The 22,587-nt window shown below is 41.2% G+C and overlaps 1 protein-coding gene across 3 annotated transcripts in view; it reads left to right on the forward strand.

The window, feature by feature from the left end:
• The first annotated feature begins 11,782 nt into the window (after positions 1-11,782).
• Positions 11,783-22,587, forward strand: part of fancc (FA complementation group C) — a 32,374-nt gene continuing 21,569 nt past the window's right edge. For 2 of the 3 annotated variants that reach the window (XM_056419542.1, XM_056419545.1), the window contains exons 1-3: positions 11,783-11,889; positions 15,343-15,544; positions 22,433-22,520. In XM_056419542.1, coding sequence (XP_056275517.1) covers positions 15,347-15,544; positions 22,433-22,520 — 286 coding nt within the window. In that variant the 5' untranslated portion in view covers positions 11,783-11,889; positions 15,343-15,346. The remainder of the gene's footprint in view (positions 11,890-15,342; positions 15,545-22,432; positions 22,521-22,587) is intronic. The other variant, XM_056419543.1, reaches the window with a different exon arrangement.

Raw genomic sequence — 22,587 nt, forward strand, 5'->3', positions numbered from 1 at the left:
GCTTTCTGTCGGTCATATTTTCTCACACACGACGACAGCTCCTCGGGAATCCCTCGGAGAGAAAGTTGGAGAGAAGAAGAAGAGCGAGGGAGGCAGAGCGCCGTCGAGGTCCAAGACGGCGAGGGAACCACATCCAATTCTTCGAAACAGATGACATGAATCACTGTGCATTCAGCGGCTTTCAAAGGCTTCTGCTGCGAGAGCCAACGATTGTATCTCTCTCGCAGTCTGCAGTAAAAAAAAAAAGCTCGAGAAATTTGCCAAGATTATTATTACTCTGGCTGTCGTTGCTGCATTCAGACAATAGTCTGAAACGAACCGCTGATGTTTTCATTTGTAGAGTTGTTCACCGACTTTTCCAGCCTCACATTTGTTCCGTGCGGTGACGCTTCAGACCACCCCGACTCAAGCTCGAGATCGAAGGCCTGAAACAAGTTGGTCAATTACAATGGGCGGGTCAGCCGAGAGGAAAAGCATTAGTTAGCCTTCGGATGGATGGAGAGAGAAAGTGAGCGAGAGAGAATAAAGTAAAAGGTGTAATCAAGTCATACGGAAGGGGCAAAAAAAAAAGTTTGGGAGTGAAGACAGATGGAAAATGGCTGGTGGAAGGGAGTGAAAGGGGGGGGGGGCGCAGGATGGTTGATGGTGGATGGGAGTCGCCGTATGAGAGTCATTATAATGACTGATGTTGTTTACTCCCATTTCCCCTCGCATCATTTATTCTGTAGAGGTGGAAAACCCACCCACCCTTTCTGTGCGTTGCAGACGAGCGCTGCGTAAGCTCTCCTCTTCTGCTCAGAGAAGCATTCATCCCCTTGTGTTTCTCTCTTTTTCCGCCGCCCGACACCTATTATCCGCTTCAGTCCGACTTTTCCCTTTCTTTGCATCGCTTTTGTCCCGACCCGTCTCCCTCCCGGCTCCCTCTTTCCGTTCCTTTGTTTTCATTGCTGCCGCGTTGACACGGCTGCGTGTGACCGCTGTGACGGGCCCAGCACATGCGAGATGTTAGTGTGATGAACGGCCGTTTACACAGAAGATGACAAACTGAGGTCGGATGCTGTCATCCTTTCTTCCTTTTGTTTAATGTAGTGTCCTGGTGGCATGCAACGCACACAAACACGCGCACACGCACCAGATAAGCACACACACCACACACCTCTTTGTTTAAACTATGCCAGAGAACATGCAACGATGTATGGAAACAGATGTTTTCATCTCAGACACTTTGGGGGGGGGGAGAAACACACAGATAAATATGTTCATCTGTGTTACACGATTCTGCAACGCAAAATCCCGGAGCGTACGATTTCACATGATTCTAACACTTTGTACAAAAGGAGGACGGTTTTAATCTGAAGGTCATAAAAAGGAATGATAGCGGTACAAATGTATAAAAGTACAGTAAAGTTGAGGAAGGTCTTTCCTTGGTGATGATGGTAAACACTCTGGAATTTGCTAATGATCTGCCCATTCACAAAGAGGAGAGGGGAGATTTTCTTTCCCCCCCCCCCCTTCCATCTGTGCTTATTGATTCTGGCATCATGACAGATGCCTAATGAGAAACAGGGCTGGAAGAGAGCTCCGAGGACCCCAGAGGGAGCCTCAGTCTGAATCAACGCACAGACACATGCACAGTAAATATACAATACGAATATGAGCACATTCGTGATGCGAATGCACATGAGATGAGTTTATATGGAGAATGTTAAATAAATGTCTCTGATATTCGAAACACCCCTCCACTGTGTGCCTGGAGCTCCTTGACCTTATTTTTGTTCCCCCATCAGATGTTAATGAGGATTAAAGATTAAATATTCATATTAACTTGGAAAGTCTTGCTAATCTCGAGTAGGCAAAAAGACTAAACAAATAAAAAACTAGAACGGGCACTCGGTAGAGCGCATACCTTCGCATATCACAATATTGGGCATTGAATCATGAACATGTTGGCATTAGTTGCATGCCAATTGGATAAAAATTGACCCCGCTATGGTAAAAAGAAGATTTTGACCTTTTCATGACCTTGACCTTTGACCCGATCGATCCCAAAATCTAATCAAATGGTCCCCGGATAATAACCAATCATCCCACCAAATTTCATGCGATTCGGTTTAATACGTTTTTAGTTATGCGAATAACACGCATACAAATAAATAAATAAATAAATTAATTTAAAAATTAAAAAATACACGGCGATCAAAACATAACCTTCCGCATTTTCAATGCGAAGGTAACAATCCCAGAATATGAACACAAGATCAAATTTATCACGTAAGAGAACTAAACAAGAAGAAAAGGTTCCTGCAGGAAGGCGGCTGTGGCTCAGCAGGTGAAGCGGCTCAGATCACAGGGTTGGCGGTTCAACTCCCAGAGCCTATACTGACATACCGATGTGTCCTTGAGCAAAACTCTGAACCCAAAATAACAAAACTGGGAAGTCTCTGTGAAAGGGCGAATGGATTTGGATCAAAAGCGCGATAAAAATGCAACATCAATAACACTGCAGTCAATTCACTGAATGTAATTTACCCAAGAGCCATAGAGTCATGGGCTGTGATGGAGGGCGTCGAGATGGAGGGAAATAAGTGCAGGAAAGTAAGAAAACCTCACTGAGAATGAATATTTCTTGATTTATTTGACAGAGTTGTGCCCAAACTAGGTCCTATTACTACAAACGCCTCTATGTGTGTCACACACACACACGCACACACACACACACACACACACATCTGAAACAGTTCAAATAAACAGGTGTGCTCTGAGTTATTTTCCTTCATATCTCGCGTGTCAAATACAGGGTATGTGGTGTATCTGTTATGCCACTGATCAACCAATACAAGCTTGCAGGTCTGAAAACCAACCCTCACACACACACACACACACACACACACCTAAACTTAAACAGACATTGGAGTAGAAGCTGCCAGAGAAGGATTTTAGAGCAGGAAGTGTGTAATTATCGTGGACAGAGGGGCAGATAGATGGATGTGTGTGTGTTTAACACTCCCACTCAATTTCCCTGCAATCTACTGAACTAATGGAAAGCAGCTGTGTGTGTGTGTGTGTGTGTGTGTGTGTGTGTGTGTGTGTGTGTGTGTGTGTGTGTGTGTGTGTGTGAGTGATACAGTATGTCACGGTACAAATGGCCACACAGCTCTGGTATTGGGATGATGAATGAGTGACAGGGACAGAGTTGTGTTGGGGGGCCAACTCTCTGCCGTTTGCAGGTCAAGTGGAGTCCCCTGGGGCCCAATGCAGCCAGAAGTAATACACACAAAAAACGTGTCACCTTTTTGTTGGCCGTCATTTTCATTAAACTAAAAAGAGGCCAAACTATATGTATCTGGTCACTGCGAATGGAAATGAATAAGAGTGAATATTCATGTGTTTTTGGGACTTATTGTTCACTAAATCACAGAGGCTATAGTTCTTTAGGCTCACTCACTTTTGGGCTTAAATGATTACTTTTGTGCATGAATATCACCAATCTACCTCGTGAAAATAAGGGACAATTAGAAGTTAAGTTATATGTAACAGCTGCAGTTTTATTGGCAATGATTTTCTTCTTGACTGATTGCACATGTACAGTCTCAGCTGGGTCTCTTCTTACTGGTTGATTACCCGACTGGAGCAGGCAGCTGTGTTACATATACGCATCTTTAATCAGAGGGGGTATCAGATCGACCTGTGGAACCTTCTCTCTCTGACACACACACACACACACACACGCACGCAGTTAGAAAGAAGAATAAATCTGTATAGTTTATTTAAACAACAATGGAAAGAAACATACAGTATTTGTGTAGGCTTGTGTGTCGCTCTGTGCGTGTGTGTGTGTGTGTGTGTGTGTGTGTGTGTGGTGCTGTTTCACATTGGTCACAGAACCTCTCTGGCTTTCTCAGCCAATCCTCAGCTTCCTCTGAAAGCAATAAAGAAGCATGCTTTCAAAAATACCCAGAATTGCCAACAACACGTGTTTGTGCAAGAAGGAGAAAAAACATGCTGTAAATATGCATTTTGATTGTCAAGTTGTTTGGGCCCATGTGTTTCATACCTTGAGAGACCCATGTGATTCCCTAATGTGGGGCAGTTGTCAACAACAACAAAAAGACACAACGGGGTTACGTGAGGTCAGATCTGTTCCTGGAAGCAAGATTTTACACACGTCTTCTGCGACTGCTCACACAACACATTGTGAGGCTGTCGGGGTTGGGTTGGTCCTTGAATTAATCAGAGATATTGTGTTTTACATCTGATTGCCTCATGGCTTTATTCCTCCTCACCAGGCATCGGAACATATGACATTGATGATCACCACTTTCATTGAATTGTTTGTGGTTTCGTCAACTTTGTAACACCCATGGTGTCCCCGGTCAAAAGTGGCTACCATGGGAAATGAATGGGAAACAGAATATGTCCATTCATCAGATGGAAAACCGACCCATACACACCCACACACACACACCCCCAACCACAAACCTGTAATCAGTATTATTAGTATTAGTTGCATTGCAATTAGCATTGGCAATACCATTGCTGCTTTTATTGTCATTATTATTATACTATATCCACTGTTGCTGTTATTTTTGTTAGTTGTAACTTTTTCATCATTACTCTCCTTATGAATGTATGTCATATGTATTGAATTTGTTATAACTCTGTTATGTTGTTCTTTCTGTATGACATCTATTGTACTTCTGTCCATCCTGATAGAGGGATCCTCCTATGTTGCTCTCCCAGAGGAGAATCCTGAATGATTTTTGTTGGGAGTTTTTCCTGAACTAAGGTGAAGAATAGTAATTTTGGGCTGTACAAAATAAATTGAATTGAATTGGATTGTCTAGTCCTGCTGCCAACATGAAACATGTGAGCACAAACATGTCTGAAAGACAGCATGTTTGGATGTGTGTCTGTAAAGATGTGTGTCTAACACACACACACACACACACACACACACACACACACACACACACACACACACACACACACACACACACACACACACACACACACACACAGCCCTATATATAAAGTTGTACACATTTAAGACTTCAAATAACTAAATCAGGTTTTTGTTGTGGGAACCATCTCCATCCCGTGCTCACAGCTTCCAGAACCAACATTGTTTCATATCTTCTCGCTTTATAAACCTTTTTTTGGGGGGACCAAATTTGACCAGGAACACGACAGTAAGTAAACAAAAGAAGGAAAACAACGACGAGAAAATGTTGTCAGTACAATTTACAAAAAAGAAAAAAGACAATTAGAGAAAAAATAGATAATAACAATATATAATATCTAAAACAATACAAATATGGCTTAGGAAGCTGTTTTTGGTGGGGGAGGACAACAACTCAAAAACAGGACTGTTAATGCACCCGTGGAAGTGGACTTTTCTTTTAATGTACACAGGCTATAGAGTCGTTCAGTTGTCCCTTTAAGATTTGTCAATCACCTGGAATTTCTGATGCTGGTGAGATTTAACTGAGAATGTCAATCAAAAGGTCGGAAACATCGTCAATGAGGTGACATTCACTGAGAGAAAAACAACATTTCATTATCAGCCTGTTTCTAATTTATAACGATCATTCAGATAAATTGATGGCAATGCCTTTTGGAAAATAAAAGAGAATAAAAAGATGTTGCTGTGGTTCGTGGTTAATGTCTTGAAAATCTACTTGTTTTCTCCTCTCTTGTTTTCATGAAAACTGTTCAGTGTCAAACCTTAAACTGACACTAACTGCTGTGCAACCAAACTATTTACTCAAATGAACACACAAAAACCACGCTGAAGCAACAAAAAGCAACAAAAACACACACACACACACAAATGCAGGAAGAACCGAAAAACCCTTGAAACATTTACGTGAGAGAGAAATCCCTTTATGAGGGCTAGCTGGCCCCCGTCTGGAGACACCTCTGACAGCTCTTCCTTTATCTTCTGAAAACGCTCTCTTCTCTCCATCTCTGTGCCTCTCTCTCTCTCTAAAAAGCTAGACATTCAGAGTAAAACCCCAAACGGATCTGAAGATCTTTAACGGCACATTCCTCTACTTTAATTTGAATGTCTCCCCCACCACCACCACCACACACCCTCCCACCCTCCCGCCCACCTCCATTGCTCTAACTGTCCTTTTCATCCACAAAAAGACCAGAGTTGACGAGCAGACTCAGGCACACAAATGTGGTGAAACTGGTTGTGAGCGATGTGCTTGCAGGGCTGGTGTCTCCACACTATTGGAACAGGAGAAGAGGCGTGAGAACAATATTGAAAAGCCCAGTTGCAAATGAGAAAGCAGACCTTTATTGCAATGACTAATAGGAGTGTGTCGGCGTTGCTGTTAGTAAAAGGGTACGATCGATCCAATCGCCCTCCATGTTCCATGGTGACATAACTGTGGCTTTTGATAACTTTTCTGCATTGATGTAATTAGTGGACAGAACGAATGAGCTCAAGATAACGGCCGAGTTGTGATCGTGTATACTAAGCTAAATAATAATAATAATAATCATTTTTTTCTTTTTTTTATTTGCTGGTGAGATTTAACTGAGAATGTCAATCAAAAGGTCGGAAACATCGTCAATGAGGTGACAAATAGAAATAAATCAAGCACTTTAACACTAATCTTGGTAAGTCTGCTGCAAATGTTATTGTTGGTAGTTTTGTAATTGTTGTTTTGTCATACTGCACTTAATTACAGACTGAAGTCTTGAGCTGTTTTGGGGGTAACATTATTATCTTTGTTGTGTCCTGTTTGTATCTGAGCTGCAGTGAGCATAACAACAATGCTCACTGCACTTTAAATGTGTGTGAAAGTGTTTGTACTTACATGTGTGTGTGTGTGTGTGTGCGTGTGTCTCTGTGTGCGTGTGTGTATTAAAAACCGCAGAGGAAAAAGTAGGTTGTGTGCACCAGTCGTTGTGTTTTGGGAAACCACCCAATTGGATGCGAGAATAAAAAGACAAAGATCATGAAAACAGAGCTTAATGTAGCTTATCGCAGGGCTCATATTTTCCCTTCCGTGGTCTCCAGCAGGAGACACCAGCCGCACGCACACAGCGATGCAGGCCATCACACAGAGCGGCATTGTGTGTGTGTGGCGCACTGCGTCAGGCATCAGGGCTCGTCGGGCCACAGAGGCAGAGCCAGGTTGGTAATGGCTTTGGTCTGGACCAGAACCGGATTGGTCTAGATCAGGACCGACAGATTTGTCAGCAGCTGTGCAACAGACCGCGATCGCCTTTTCCACAAAATCTATTTCTGGTTCGGGTTATACTTTTATTTTTCAGATGGTAAACTTGAAATTTTGTTTTTTTAACTTTAATTTCGTCCTAAATGATCCAGCGGGACCAAATCCGAGACATAGTTGGATTCATAGAGTGAGATTAAACTGCAAATTCAAGAAAAATAATCACAATGTGTCGGACGAGTAAGGAAGAGAATAAGGATGTCTATCATATAATAACTATCAACTGGGTTTACCTAAAAGATGACATCTCTACAGTAATACTACTGAGTGAAAACCAGTTTACGTAGATATTCAATTGTATTTTTGTCATATTTGACAGGTCCACATTCAGCTTACTTTGAAATAATAAATAGTGGATATTGGAATAACAGCATGCTGGTTCAGTCGCTCAGTTGGCTGCGATCAGGTCTGCGCTCCAAGCGTGCACACACACACACACACACACACACACACACACACACATGCAAACACACGCAGACATATGGAGGAGTTTTCACTTCAATGCGTGACAGCCCGTCTCTTGGCTCTGTAATAATCACAGAGTAGCAGTACAGTAAAAACACACATGGTTTACACTACATTTTCTCCAAGCATCCATATGTGTGCCCATGCAAGCTTAGGCCACAAGGACAAACACACACATGCACATTAACACATGATGCACACACACACACACACACACACACACACACACACAAACATCAGGGTTTCCACTTTGGGCATCAGGTCACCACACTCTCTCAAATTTTTGCCGTGGTTTTTCTTTCCTTCTCTCCCGTGTTCCAAACCCATACGCTGATATTTTTACAAGACTTAGACACACACACACAGCGCCGCGCACATGCTGAGCCCGTGTTGACCTACATGCCGGCCCAGTCAGGCAGCCAGGGTGGAGCTGAGGCTGGACCTGGTCCAGAGCCTTATGATTTTAACTGCTGCCTTCGCTGGACATTTACCGATGCAGACACCAATATAAATATGTTATTACGTGACAATATTTGAATCCAGCGTTAGCAAAAGTTTTAAATGTTTTGATGAAATGGGTTTAATTCGGGTTAAGTGTGTGTTTATGTGCACACGGGTGTCAGTTTCAGGAACGGGTTCTCTGTGTTCATTGAGACGTTTTCCAGGTATATTCACAGTCGTTTGTGAAGCAACTGGAAGTAAAGGGATCAAAAAGAATCTTACATTATAAACACACCTTTTTTAAAAGAAAAAGATTACTTTGGGTATTATTCGCATCTAAATCCTTTCGAAATATTAACAATCTTTCGATTGTGGAACTTCACCCTTAGACGTAACTTAAATGAGTTATTCTCTGATTATCAATGGAAGGGGATGATGTGAATTTCATTTCCGTATGGAACACTAAATCAAAGTTGTTTGCGAGTACAAGACTAATAGACTAAACAAATGACTCTGAGAAAGCTAATAGTGACTGCTTACGGTTTCAGGCAGATGGGTGGAAAGTATTTCTTAAGATGTAAAAAAGATGTTGCACCTCACAGACGTTCATACACGCAGTTTCCAATGTTGTATTTGTGAAGCAGGCCACACGCACCAAACTGTGAGAGCACACACACACTCACACTCACTCACACACACACACACACACACACACCTTATGTGAACGCATCTGCACACACGTACACAAGGCTAGTTTATTTGTATCGCACATTTCAACAACAAGGCAATTCAAAGTGCTTCACATGAAACCATTAAAAGCATCCAAACATAAAAAGAAAACAAGATTTAAAAACAATTAGGACATTAATTAAAACATTTTTCAAATTCTAAAAGCAAGAAATAGAAAAAATGTTGCAATGCAGTTTAAAAACTGTCATGCAGTAGTGAGATGCAAACATGTATTGATATACTTGAATCGTGTTCAATTATAGGCAAAGACAAAAGTCTTCAATCTAGATTTAAAGGAGAGGAGGGTCTCTGGGGGTCTCTGGGGGTCTCTGGTGGTCTCTGAGGGTCTCTGGGGGTCTCTGAGGGTCTCTGACAGGAAGCCGGTGCAAAGAACTCAGAACTGGAGAGAAGTGATCCGCTTTCCTGGTCTTAGTGAGGACTGGAGCTGCAGCGTTCTGATTGACTTTTACAGAAACCTGTGAACACACAGTTACAGAAGTCAAGTCTACTAAACATAAATGCATGGAAACACACACACACACACACACACACACACATCCACAGGCATGAATTTTCCTACCACAGAAATCCTGATGTCTAACGTCTTACACACTGGACTGTCTCACTGTAACATTCACACTGTGCACACACACAGCTCACACCATGGCTGGCACTGGCATATTGGGCGGTATTCAAGTGTGTGTATGTGTGTGTGTGTGTGTGTGGGTGTGTATAATTACAAATAAAACCACACTTTACATGCATATAATCATTTTCTCATGCAGGCTTCAATGCACATTATGGCCACAAGCGCAGACACATGCACACGCACGGCGTGCACAAACTCATACAAGTGACATTGCGTATAAACAACCGCTTCCTGGAGCGCGGTGCCGGAGCCTCTGGGTGATGTGTCAGTTTGAGCCGTGCAGGCCAGGAACCCCTCAAAGTTTGCTTTGGGTTCCAGAGGGACACGCTGCGGACCCCTGAATTCCTGCCAGAAAGCAGTTTGCTTCACCCTTAGACCCTCACCCCTGAAGTGAATGACACACACACACACACACACACACACATAATCACACACACTTTTTTCAGTTAGGGCCCTATCCCTTTGGAACTGTTAGATTAGGTGAATCCATAATCTGCTTCAAAAAACTTCTCAAAACCCATCTCGACCGACTTCCCTTTAGGGGTTTTATCTATTTGTGTCCTCTCTGTATTGTTATATGTGTCCCTTCTGTTTATTGATGTGTGTGTTCTTAATAATTGTTGTATCTGTATCCTGTGAATCACTTTGAAACCTTTAGTTCAAAGTTGCAAAATCAATATAATCGTACTCAAACACACAGATGAGAACATAAGCATGCATACATGCATACGTCTGTATCATATAAGTGGACACACAGTCACACACTTACACTACAGCTTGCTCATTGTTTCAGATATTTTCCAATACATGTTAACCCTTGAAGTACTATGGATAATGGCAGGTGTCTCTCAGCCAAGGCCAGCTAGATGAGTCCAACTGTTGATTTAAAAATCTGACTAAATGACCACGTGACAATACAGATATCTTACAATGATTTAACTTTATAGTCATCTTTTAAGTACTTGTTTGTAGTGTTTTTATACTGTAAGGAGTTCTGAGTTCCTGATTTCAGTCAATCTGCAATATTCTATACTTCGGAGATCAATTGTCTTTTAAAGCACTCTAAATGCTTCAATGTAAATCAATTTATTTAACCCTCCTGTTCCCTTTGGGGTCAATTTGACCCCATATTTCATGACTTTTCCTAATTTATTTGGGACAATTGGAAAAACCTAAAATTCACATGATGATATGTTTTCAATGTCCTGAACACAACTTAGAAATTTGTAAATTTGATCCCAGGCTGTTTTTCACTGTGTAAAACATATAAGAAATATCAACTGTTTTATTTATTTAAAGGGCTATTTAGGTCGTCAACAAACAAACATAAAGTGACACTCAAACTTGGGAAACAATATCAATTCTAATACTTTTCTAGAGGTTTTAATTGCTGGGGTCAAATTGACCCCAAGGGTAAAATATGTGAGTCAATTTGAAGGTAACAGGAGGGTTAAATGGCATCGGCTTTTAAAAACATACCTGCAAACTCATGAGGGATGAAAAAGGTGACAACGGGGGTGCAGGTGACTTTTTTGTTGTCTCCACACCACATCCACGTTGTTTTTTGACTACAGTCTTTTGATTGTTTTGACCGCAAATCTAAATAATAATAACAAACATTTTAAGAAAAAAGGTCCTCTTAATAATTCAGTGATCGGGCCCTAATAATAGTAATAACAACTTTACATTATCATTATATATAATATGGTTAAAGTCATTCATGAACCAACTTCCTTTTTTTTAATTACTTGTGTGCCCTGCTGAGCTTTGAGCCTGTTCCATGATTCTGTTCCATAATTCTGTTCCATAATTCTGTTCTATGATTCTGTTCCATGATTCTGTTCCATGATTCTGTTCGAGGAGTCTGTTCCTTCGACGTGTTCCATCAAAGATGTTTTATTGTGAAGATCACCACATCGCATGTTCTCCGTGTCTCACTCCAATCTCATAAACGCCGGCCGTCCAATTTACCCCCCCCCCCTACCCAAAACAAAAACTCTTCGGATCTACACGATTCACGTGGATGACCTATTTTGATTTCAAAACGGCGAATTTCGCCGAAAGGTGACAAGTTTGCAGGTATGTAAAAAGCACGTGTGTGAGTGAGAGCCACGAGAGCCGGAGAGCCATCTGACTCAATTGCCCAGCAGACACTGCGGGAATGACGCGCTGGGGGACTGGGACTCGATTCAGCCAATCGTCTTCGTGCGTTCGCGGAAGTCCGAAAGAAGAGGGAAGTTCAGTTTGTTTACGTCGCGGGACGAAAAGCTTCTCGTCTCGAGACACGCTTCATGGATACAGCTGACTTCTGCTCGGCGAAGATGCACATGTGACGTTTGCACGTCTTGTTTACATGTAAGTCCGCATTTGAAGCTACGCTAGTTGACATGTATACGACTGCAGAGTGATTCGCGTTAACCTGCTAACACCTGGAGTAACGGCTGTAAAGAAGCGCGAGCTTAACGGGACTTCCGGTGTGGCGTAATCACGGAGTCGTGACGTAACCCGACAAGAGAGACCACGTTGTTCGGTATCTCGAACTGATTCATTGCTTCAGCGACACGCATTGTGATTACAGTCTGGAGCAAATACTGGCACCCTGTGGCGGGTTGTAGGTAATGCACCCCGACGTGTTTTTTAATGTAAGTGTGTGTGGAAACTGAAAACACATCTCCGACTATATCTAGATTAAAACACAGATTTGCACTCCAGTGGCACTTAAATAGCTCTTATTGTGGTACTTTTGTAGTTCGACCATGTTGAGGAAATGTTAGTTTCTGTATTCTTGTTGTTCTTTGTACTCTAGGTTGAAATGCACTTATTGTAAGTCGCTTTGGATAAAAGCGTCTGCAAAATGACATGTGATGTAATGTGTGTGTCAGGGTTCGTACGGTCATGGAAAACCTGGAAAAGTCATGGGATTTTAAAATGGTCATTTTCAGGCCTGGAAAAGTCATGGAAAAAACTTAAATCATAAAAGTTTGGGAAAAGTCATGGAAATTTGTTATAATCACATGTTCATTTACACCGAGTTTGAAATAATTAATATGTTTTTTAAAGAAAGACGCTCAAAATATAAGCCGGCGTACGCTCTCAATACGCACAATTTTCAAAAATGTTCATGTTTATACCGAGATTTCAGTTTGGTCATGGAAATTTGGTTTAAAGTCCTGGAAAAGTCATGGAAATCTTAATCGGTCAAAATGTGTAAGAGCCCTGTGTGTGTGTGCACGTGTGTGTGTCCGTGTTTCCATACTTCAGATGATATACATTAAACCACTGTTTGTATCTCAACTCTGTAAACCTGTCCTTTAAAATAAAATACATTATTCAAAGGTAAAGGTTGGGGCTGAAACAGTTTGGGGATTAACTGGTTAATAAATTGATAGAAGTTGAATCAACAACAAGATTGTGATTGTCAATTAACTGTTAAAAAAATAAATATATATATATATAATGAAACTCAAGTCAAAACACTATGAATCTCACAATCAATATTCCTGGATATACAATAAATCTGGAAGCTGCAAGGAGCTAAAATGCCTTTCAAGGAATTAGTGGAAAGACATTTCTCCATCAAACCATTCAGAGACCCTTCAGGCGCTGCCCTGTATTGATGCGCATGTACCGTTTATGTTTTCACACTTATTTATTCGTGTGTATTGTCGTTGCCTTGTTAGAGAGAAAGGACGACTACAAACAGTTTATAATTACATTAGTTGAACAAAACTGTTCCTTGTATAGCTTTTATTGAGACAACTTGTTCTCTCATTTAATCCTTGAGTTCTTAAATAACAAACTGGGGTACATCTGTAGAGAGTGATGTTAAACTGATTTGATTATACTGAAATAATATCAACAATCTCCTTATTGGAACGGCAAACTCACTCTTACCCAAAGTCCACAAGCTTAGTTTAGCAAATCTTCAAAGATAATATTTGACCAGTCACATCTCATTCCTGCTCCAGAATGTGTTCAGCCAACACCGCTGTGGAGTATGTTTATGTGCATGTACATGTTTTTATTTTTGCCTGAGTGACATGCATTTGCGGCCACAGAGTTGTGTAAATCCAGCATATATTGTATATGTACTCATATAATAGTCTGTACGCGATAGAGGTTGTGGGTGACACGAGGTATTCGGCATGCAATTCTTTCCCCCCTCTGCTTTACTAAAAACTGAGCCTCCAACACAAGTCAACAAGAGGCGTTTGTTCATAATTTGGGTGAGCTTTTTTTTCCTCTTTCCTAAAAATGAGTATTTATATATTCACATCAGCGAGGGGCTTTCCAGCCGAGATGATGGCAAGACATTAAACAAAACGTGTGTAACGAGGTAATCGTAAAACACAACCCTGTGGTGCCTCACACAGACCTGTCATTATGGCAAGAAGGAACCACACACACACACACACACACACACACACACACACACACACACACTATTCTGAGACATGCGCAAAGCACATCCTCACCCAAACGTTTTGCTCTCCATCATCATAAAAGGTAAAGAATGTGCTGATTTTTCTGAGTGTGTGTGTGTGTGTTATTTCCTGGATTTTAAAAGTATGATTGTTACATTGTGGTAATATCCTTAATATGACTTCCATCGTATTATCCACTTCTGCTCTAATAGAAAATGATGGATGGTGTCGGCCACACAAACACACTATAAAGTAGAGCCCAACAATTTGATTGACAGGTTAATGTTAGGGACTGATGTATTTGGGCGTATACGCAAAGTACAGAAATTACACACTGTACAGGCCTGTGTTTACATGTTTCAATGATTGTATTCATTTACACGTAAAATAAATGGAATTATGTAATGTATTTGTTGTGCTTTTATTTATGGATGCACTTCTTAGTTATTTCAGATTCAGTGGCAATTATTTTAGGTAAGAATGTGTTACCTGTCGACTTTTATCCCATGAAAAGTCACAAAGAAACATCAAAAATACGACTGCAATTCATGAATTTAATCATATCATATTTTGTGTACGGCTGTGTAGATGGATTTATTGATTTGTTAATCACATGATGTCACTATAACAGCGCCGCTGTCACTTTACCATTTCGTTTTGGCCACAATTGCTCTTTTCGAATGACATTCTTATTTTACTTATTCACCTCTTATTTATTTCTGTTGCCATCTATATTTATCTGTCTTTATTTCTGTCTTTCTAATCTGCTGCAACAACAGAACTTCCCCACTGGGGATCATACATAGGGTATATTATCTTATTTTAATGGCATTCTATAGAATGTGCCCCATCATTTATTAAAAATTCAATGTTTTTCTTTACAACGCAACGATTGTAATTATTATTCTATAATATAACTAGAACGGGCACTCGGTAGAGCGCATACCTTCGCATATCACAAGATTGAGAATTGAATTATGAACATGTTGGCATTAGTTGCATGCCAATTGGATACAAATTGACCGCGCTATGGTAAAAAGAAGATTTTGACCTTCTCATGACCATGACCTTTGACCCGATCGATCCCAAAATCTAATCAAATGGTCCCCGGATAATAACCAATCATCCCACCAATTGTCATGCGATTCGGTTTAATACTTTTTGAGTTATGCGAGTAACACGCATATAAATAAATACACTGCGATCAAAACATAACTTTCCGCATTTTCAATGCGAAGGTAACAATAATCACAATTAATATATTGCCCTGTACTTTTTAATTATTTTTTTCCATGACAAGGACAGATGATAAGATATTTGTTTTTTTGTGTTACCCTTGAAAACTGACTTGATCTTTGTCTCACTTGGTTATCTTGCTTTCTAGCAGAATGTCTCAGCTGCAGCCACCGATCCAGATCCCACTCGCGGCAGGGCCCCTGCTGGACGTCCAGGAGATGCGGTTCTGGCTGGACAAAGCAGTGGCGTGGGGCCAGGCCGACCGCCCCGGCACTCGGAAAGACACCGCCCTGCACTTGAGCAGACTGAGGGATTTCCTCCAGCAACTCCTCACATTTATCAACAGCGTGGTGAGCAATGTTCTCCTCTTCCTGACAGATGCATAAATGCACTTTCAAGATGCCGGTTAAGTTTAATCCAATGGTCCGTATCTACCGAGAGGCCTGTTTTACAGTCTTGACACCTCACCAAAAGAAATAAATTAGATCAGCTGCATCGGTTATGCCAAAACAGCCGCCCAAAGTTAATTTAAACACCCGCACTTCTCGTTCTCACACACACACACACACGAACGCACACGCTCACTCTCTGTCCAAGCCGGGGCATGAACGGCGTGGGTCCTGCTAACAGAGGCTGCTCTGTGCTGTGCAGAGGCCGTGCATGTCTGCCTGGCGGTTCTACAGTGTTGAGTTAGTCGGGTAATCGTCGCATTGGGACCTCCAGCGCTAACCTAATGTATCCCAATATCGGGCCCGGCAAATTTGGGAAAGGCGGCTAAGGACACGAGGGGTGCAGCGAGATTTCAGTGTCACCCCGTCTGTAGCGGCCATTTGTCGTCCGAAATCAAACAAAAATATAAATCAAAACCGCCACTGATGCTCCGTGGGATTTGGTGTTGACGCATGCAAAAGAAAGTACTGTCCGTTTCCGCCTGTTATTATTTTGATAATTTCTTTCTTAAACCAAAAAATAAAGAACAAACAAAATGTTGACACTTCCCCGTGCTGTGGTAAAAAACCATTGGCCACCCAGGTGCATGCTGGTCCTGTGCCTACCCACCTCTTCATATAACCACAGGTGCCCAGTGTTACCCAATCAGTGAACCTACAACGACATATATTAAACTAAACTACAACTAGCATAAGAAACAACTAACATATCAAAATATAACTTTAACAAGAACGGGCACTCGGTAGAGCGCATACCTTCGCATATCACAAGATTGGGCATTGAATAATGAACATTTTGGCATTAGTTGCATGTAATTGGACAAAAATGTATCGTGCTATGGTCAAAAAAAGATGTTGACCTTTCCATGACCTTGACCTTTGACCCGATTGATCCCAAAATCTAATCAAATGGTCCCCGGATAATAACCAATCATCCCACCAAATGTCATGCGATTCAAGAAGATTTTGACCTGTTAATGACCTTGACCTTTGACCCGATCGATCCCAAAATCTAATCAACTGGTCCCCGGATAATAACCAATCATCCCACCAAATTTCATGCGATTCGGTTCAATACTTTTTGAGTTCTGCGAATAACACGCTTTCAAATAAATAAATAAATAAATACACGGCGATCAAAACATAACCTTCCGCATTTTCAATGCAAAGGTAATAAGCAATAAACTATCAATATTACTTTACAATAAAACCTAAATACAAATGTCAAATTAAATAGCTCCAACACCGTCCTTAACTCCTCCCTCGCATATACTCTCTTCCCTTTTCTCACGTAAGGATCTTTTTCTTGTTGGTACCAAAGTCACGTTCCTCTGGAGGGTTTTCATTTGTGATTCTCTCCAACTGTAACACTCTGGTGATAGTTAGAGTCCGTCTCAGTGTCTCTGTCTGTCTTACTTTGTTCTTCCTCACCACTTCAGCCACTGGCCTTATATTTTTTCCAGATCAATGGCTGTTATTGTTATCTGTCTGTCTCCTTCTCTGCGAGCACCATTCCGGGTAAACGTCATGCAGAGGTGTCAGCGTGTGTAGGATGGTGGAGCGGAGACAAAGACAGGGGGAAAAAAGAATGGTATAGCTTAATTGGGTTGAAATCATTTTTACTGGCTGCAGGCTCGTAAAAGTCCAGCTGAAGATAGCCTGCTTCTTGGCAGCCTTTTGCATCCTTTGATGCCTTAACAACTTTCCTGTTGCTTATGGCCTCTGATGAGAAATACTTCTAGTTATGATTAATTTCCAGGTTAACGCTCAGTTAGAAAAGTGGAGGAAATTTCCTCTTTCAATATCGCACAAACAGTATTTTGATAGGTTCTTGGAAGTGTTGCATATTTTCTCTCTTCCTGAGAGTTTGATTGATACCATTCCCACATGAGGTGAGCTTGGAATAGCATAAAGATTTTAAACAGAGCAACAAACAGATGGCTCCATCCAAATGAAATCCACCTCGCAGCCGCTCTACAGCTCACTAACTAACATGTTCTGAACAAAAAATGTCAAAAAGTGTGTAATGGCTATTTGGCATGTGAAGTGGGGTTATGTGTCATTTCTTGGCCGGGTGCAGTAACTTCCTCCAGTCTTTTTATCACCTTTAGGTTGTCATGCAAACAATGGAAGTTACATAAAGTCATTGTGCCGAGCTAATAAATGGACCCGCACTGCCCCGTAAAATCACAAATGTACTCTGGCCCTGAACCCGATCTAAGTCATGTAATACTGAATATCCACGGACTTTAAAAAAGACCTATGTTGTGCTGGACAATTGAATAGCTCCCCGTTGCATTAAGAGCAAAACAGACTGCATCCAAGCTGTTATTTAATATGTTAAATGTTTATGTTTCTTGCAAATTTGCCGAAAATAACAAACCTTCTACGTGATTCATATCAGCCTCGTCGTCCTGTTACCTGAATGAACTGCACCTCATTGAGGCAGGGTTCGTACGGTCATGGAAAACCTGGAAAAGTCATGGAATTTTAAAATGGTCATTTCCAGGCCTGGAAAAGTCATGGAAAAAACTTAAATCACAAAAGTTTTGGAAAAGTCATGGAAATTTGTTATATTCACATGTTCATTTACGTCGAGTTTAAAATAATTCATATGTTTTTAAAAGGAAGACTCAAATTTTAAGTCGGCGTACGCCAAGTCCAAACAGATGGATTTGCACATAAAGGATAATAGTTTGATTAAAAGAATAAACATTTATATAAGTGTTTATAAGAATAAACATGTATAGTCTTTGAGTACTATGAAAAGCGCGATAGAAATTGTATGTATTATTATTATAGTAATGTTTATTCTTTTAATCAAACTATTGTCTCTCATTCACTTGTTTCATTTAAGGTATATTGTATGCTTTGTAATTCTCATTGTTTGAATACTACATTTTCAAAAAGTTTTCGTGTACACACCGAGATTTCAGTTTTGTCATGGAAAAGTCCTGGAATTCGATTGGTCAACATGTGTACGAACCCTGTTGAGGGTTCCATTCCAGTTAGAGAATAGCTGGTTTCCCCTTAAAGGTCAGCCCACTCTGAGTGAGCCTGAACCAAAGCCTCCGTACGACATGTTATGTCCTCGCCATTGTAACTTTGCTATTTGATTTCAGTGCTACACTGATGGTGGTTCAGTGACGTCGGCAACACAAGTGTTTCCTCGCCCAGATACATCGTCTTGTCCCAAAGCCCATTTCTTTTAACCCTCCTGTTGCCTTCGGGTCAATTTGACCCCATTCAATGTTTAACCCTCCTGTTACCTTTATATTTACTGACATATTTTACCCTCGGGGTCAATTTGACCCCAGCAATTAAAACCTCCAGAAAATTATTAGAATTAATATTGTTTTCCAAGTTTAAGTGTGAGGTACTTTATGTTTGTTTGTTGACTACCTAAATAGCCCTTTAAATATATAAAAAAGTTGATATTTCTTATTTGTTTGACACAGTGAAAAACAGCCTGGGGTCAAATTGACCCGAAAGGAGGGTTAAGGACGATGTTGGGAGGTGGCGATGATCTTTTTCTGTTGCCGATTGTTATTAAAAGTCACAAAGCTTCAGCGAAGTCCTCATTGTAAATGAATGTCCATTTTCAGTTGCATCACCAACGCGCACATGTACACTCGCACACAGCGTTTACCATGTGCGGTTGGATTGATGGGAAGTCAGAGTGCGAGGGCTGTTTTCCAGACGGCATCGGTGGTGTTTTGGGGGGCACACAGAGAAACCCGACATGGACTATTGCCACTCTGCTTCCCATTAAGGGTGATCTCATCCACTCCAGTGTGTCGAGTTAATCTCCTCGTTTGTCCGGTGCTGGTTTTGAACATATAGGCCGAAAGTTAACTCGACGTCATCCTTTTATCCGATGCTACAGCCGGGCGTCTCCGTGAGCGCTCGCTGCTCTCTGATCATCTGTGATGAATGGTGCATGAAGCGAGAATGATGCGAGTTGGCAGCGCAACAACTTTTCTCATATTTTTATTTCTTCTCTGGAAAACCTTTCTCGATACGATGATATGATATTCCTTTATTCGTCCCACAGTGGGGAAATTTCAAAAATCCCAGCAGCGGTGCACATCAGAGCATCAATGAAAATAAATATAAAACACAAAACTAAATACTAATACTAAATACTAAATATACAGGGGGAAAATGAAGTAAAGTGCCGAGTTTGCCAGGATTACTGCAGTTTGTTGTTTGTTCTTCTGTTTCCTCTTCCCTTTTTGCTGTCCTCTTACTTCTGAATTCTTAAATACAACAAATTAAATCTAAAAACATAAAAATTGCACAACTTTTCTGAAAAGTCTGAATTTTCTTTGCTCAATGGAGTGTGAGTGAGGCTGATGAGCCCAAGGGGAGGAAGACATGGGGCAAGAAGAGGGACATATTGTGAAGCCCATCAGAAAACTAATTGGTGATATTTCATGTTGGTGTCAATGCTTTTTCCACATTCAAAGATCACATGAACAACACCGAACGATCCTCTTTGGTGGAGCTCCAGCACGGTGCTTCAATTACAACCGGCTTAAGTCCGATTTATTTTTATGGGTCTATCCTGCGTCAAAGCGGTTCTCTTCAGTTCAATTAGCGCACACGTGAAATGCATGATATAATCCTAAAATATGGGATGAATACTCACTAATATTGTAAATGTGCGTGATTCATGATGCACATGGCCATACTGGCTTGTAAATTTAAGTAATACGTCACCTCTTTGATCTGCTTTCTGTTTTTCCCACTGCAGTCATCTTATTGAAAAAAAGATGTGTTGAATGCAAAAAAACAACAACAATGTAATACACCTAGAAAAGTAATGAGATTAAACAAACTTCTGTTTTTTTACAGAGTTATTACCTTCGCATTGAAAATGCGGAAGGTTATGTTTTGATCGCCGTGTATTTATTTATTTATTTGTATGCGTGTTACTCGCATAACTAAAAAAGTATTAAACCGAATCGCATGAAATTTGGTGGGATGATTGGTTATTATCCGGGGACGATTTGATTAGATTTTGGCATCGATCGGGTCAAAGGTCAAGGTCATGGAAAAGTCAAAATCTTCTTTTTACCATAGAGCGGTCAATTTGTATCCAATTGGCATGCAACTAATGCCAACATGTTCATAATTCAATGCCCAATCTTGTGATATGCGAAGGTATGCGCTCTACCGAGTGCCCATTCTAGTTCTGAATATAAAATGAGTTTAAAAGTCATACTTTAAGCATTTGTCTCCAGCTCAATTTGAATAGTTTTCAGTCCTGAGGAAGCACAAATACAGTCGACATGAGTGTAAAAACCTTAGAGGTTCGTCCACCTCACCGAGTTGGGGTCGACAGATTCGTCTGGCGACACGAAACATAACCTCGCTAGTCGTAGATTGTTTTTAAAACCAGGGTCTACACATGAGCGTCGACTTTAAATGCCGTTAGATTTGTGTGCATACGTTGGTCTCCAGTATAGGTTAGACAAAAATCCGTTGGAGTGAAGGAATGTGAGACGGAAGATTGAGAATGACTCGCGTCGGATATTAAACTAGAGACAACACATGAGTTGGTTGTCGTTCTACGAGTTTTATTGATCGCTGTCTGTTTGGCTCTGGTTTAAATAGTAGTGAGTGTGACTTGCTCCTGTCTTGTTTTTCCACATAGCTCCTTGATTGTGCTGTTTTTTGTTATTTTTAAAATCACACTTGTATTACCGTTCACCAAATCTTGTTACCTTCGCATTGAAAATGCGGAAGGTTATGTTTTGATCGCCGTATATTTATTTATTTATTTGTATGCGTGTTACTCGCATAACTCAAAAAGTATTTAACCGAATCGCATGAAATTTGGTGGGATGATTGATTATTATCCGGGGACCATTTGATTAGATTTTGGGATCAATCGGGTCAAAGGTCAAGGTCATGGAACGGTCAAAATCTTCATTTTACCATAGCACGGTCAATTTCTATCCAATTGGCATGCAACTAATGCCAAAATGTTCATAATTCAATGCCCGATCGTGTGATATGCGAAGGTATGCGCTCTACTGAGTGCCCATTCTAGTTTCCCAATGGATTCAACGAGCCGCCCTGAAATATTCTTGGAATCTAAAAACTGGAAGGTACAGATATTCAGGATTAAAGGCTATTCACGTTCCTTAATACGGCGTTTGCCCCGACTTGAAACCTTCTGGATCTTTTTAATTGGCTGTGAGGTGAAATGAATCACATGGTCTGTTGTCTGTACTGCATTAAGAAGCACAGACGCACACATACTTAAACGGTCACAGGTATGTAGCCCCCTCGACCAGAGACCCTGCTCTGCAATGTGTACCTAACAGTTGTGACACGAGCAAAGGGGATGCATGAGCAAGGCACTACTACTGTGCACCTGTCAATGTGCCTGCTATTCAACTCACGACCCGAGCCATTACGTAGACGTGTGATCTTCTAATGTTTGGTGTTGTGGTACGCAGGGTTGCTCGGTTATCAGGATGAAACAAGGGAGGATGAAACGGGAGAAGGAGGTGCAAATATCTATAAGGCAGTCAAACCGTGACGAAAAGAGATTTTTTTTCCTCTGTTTTTTGGATTGGTTCCACTTGTGTAATGTTTGATTATGTGCCAGATGAGGAAATAACAAATGACTGTATATGTGCCTTCATCTCCGAGAACCGAACCGCCGAAGTTATTAGTCCGAGCGACGCAGCTCCAAGGTGTGAGGGTGTAAAACATGTTCGCCATTAAACCCATTTTCTCCTTCCTGCCTGTTGCCGTCTCTGTGATGTCCCCAAGAGCTCCACAGCAGAGACCATGAAGAGGCTGCCCCTCCTCGGACAGTTCCTTGGCCGACTCTGCTGGAACCCTTATGTCACCGCCGATGGTGAGTGCACCTTGGGAAATAAACTTTAACTCTGTGTTGGGGGAATGGTGGATGGATCAGGTCCATC

This window comes from Pseudoliparis swirei, chromosome 7 (genome assembly GCF_029220125.1).
Source record: "Pseudoliparis swirei isolate HS2019 ecotype Mariana Trench chromosome 7, NWPU_hadal_v1, whole genome shotgun sequence".
Taxonomy (NCBI): domain Eukaryota; kingdom Metazoa; phylum Chordata; class Actinopteri; order Perciformes; family Liparidae; genus Pseudoliparis; species Pseudoliparis swirei.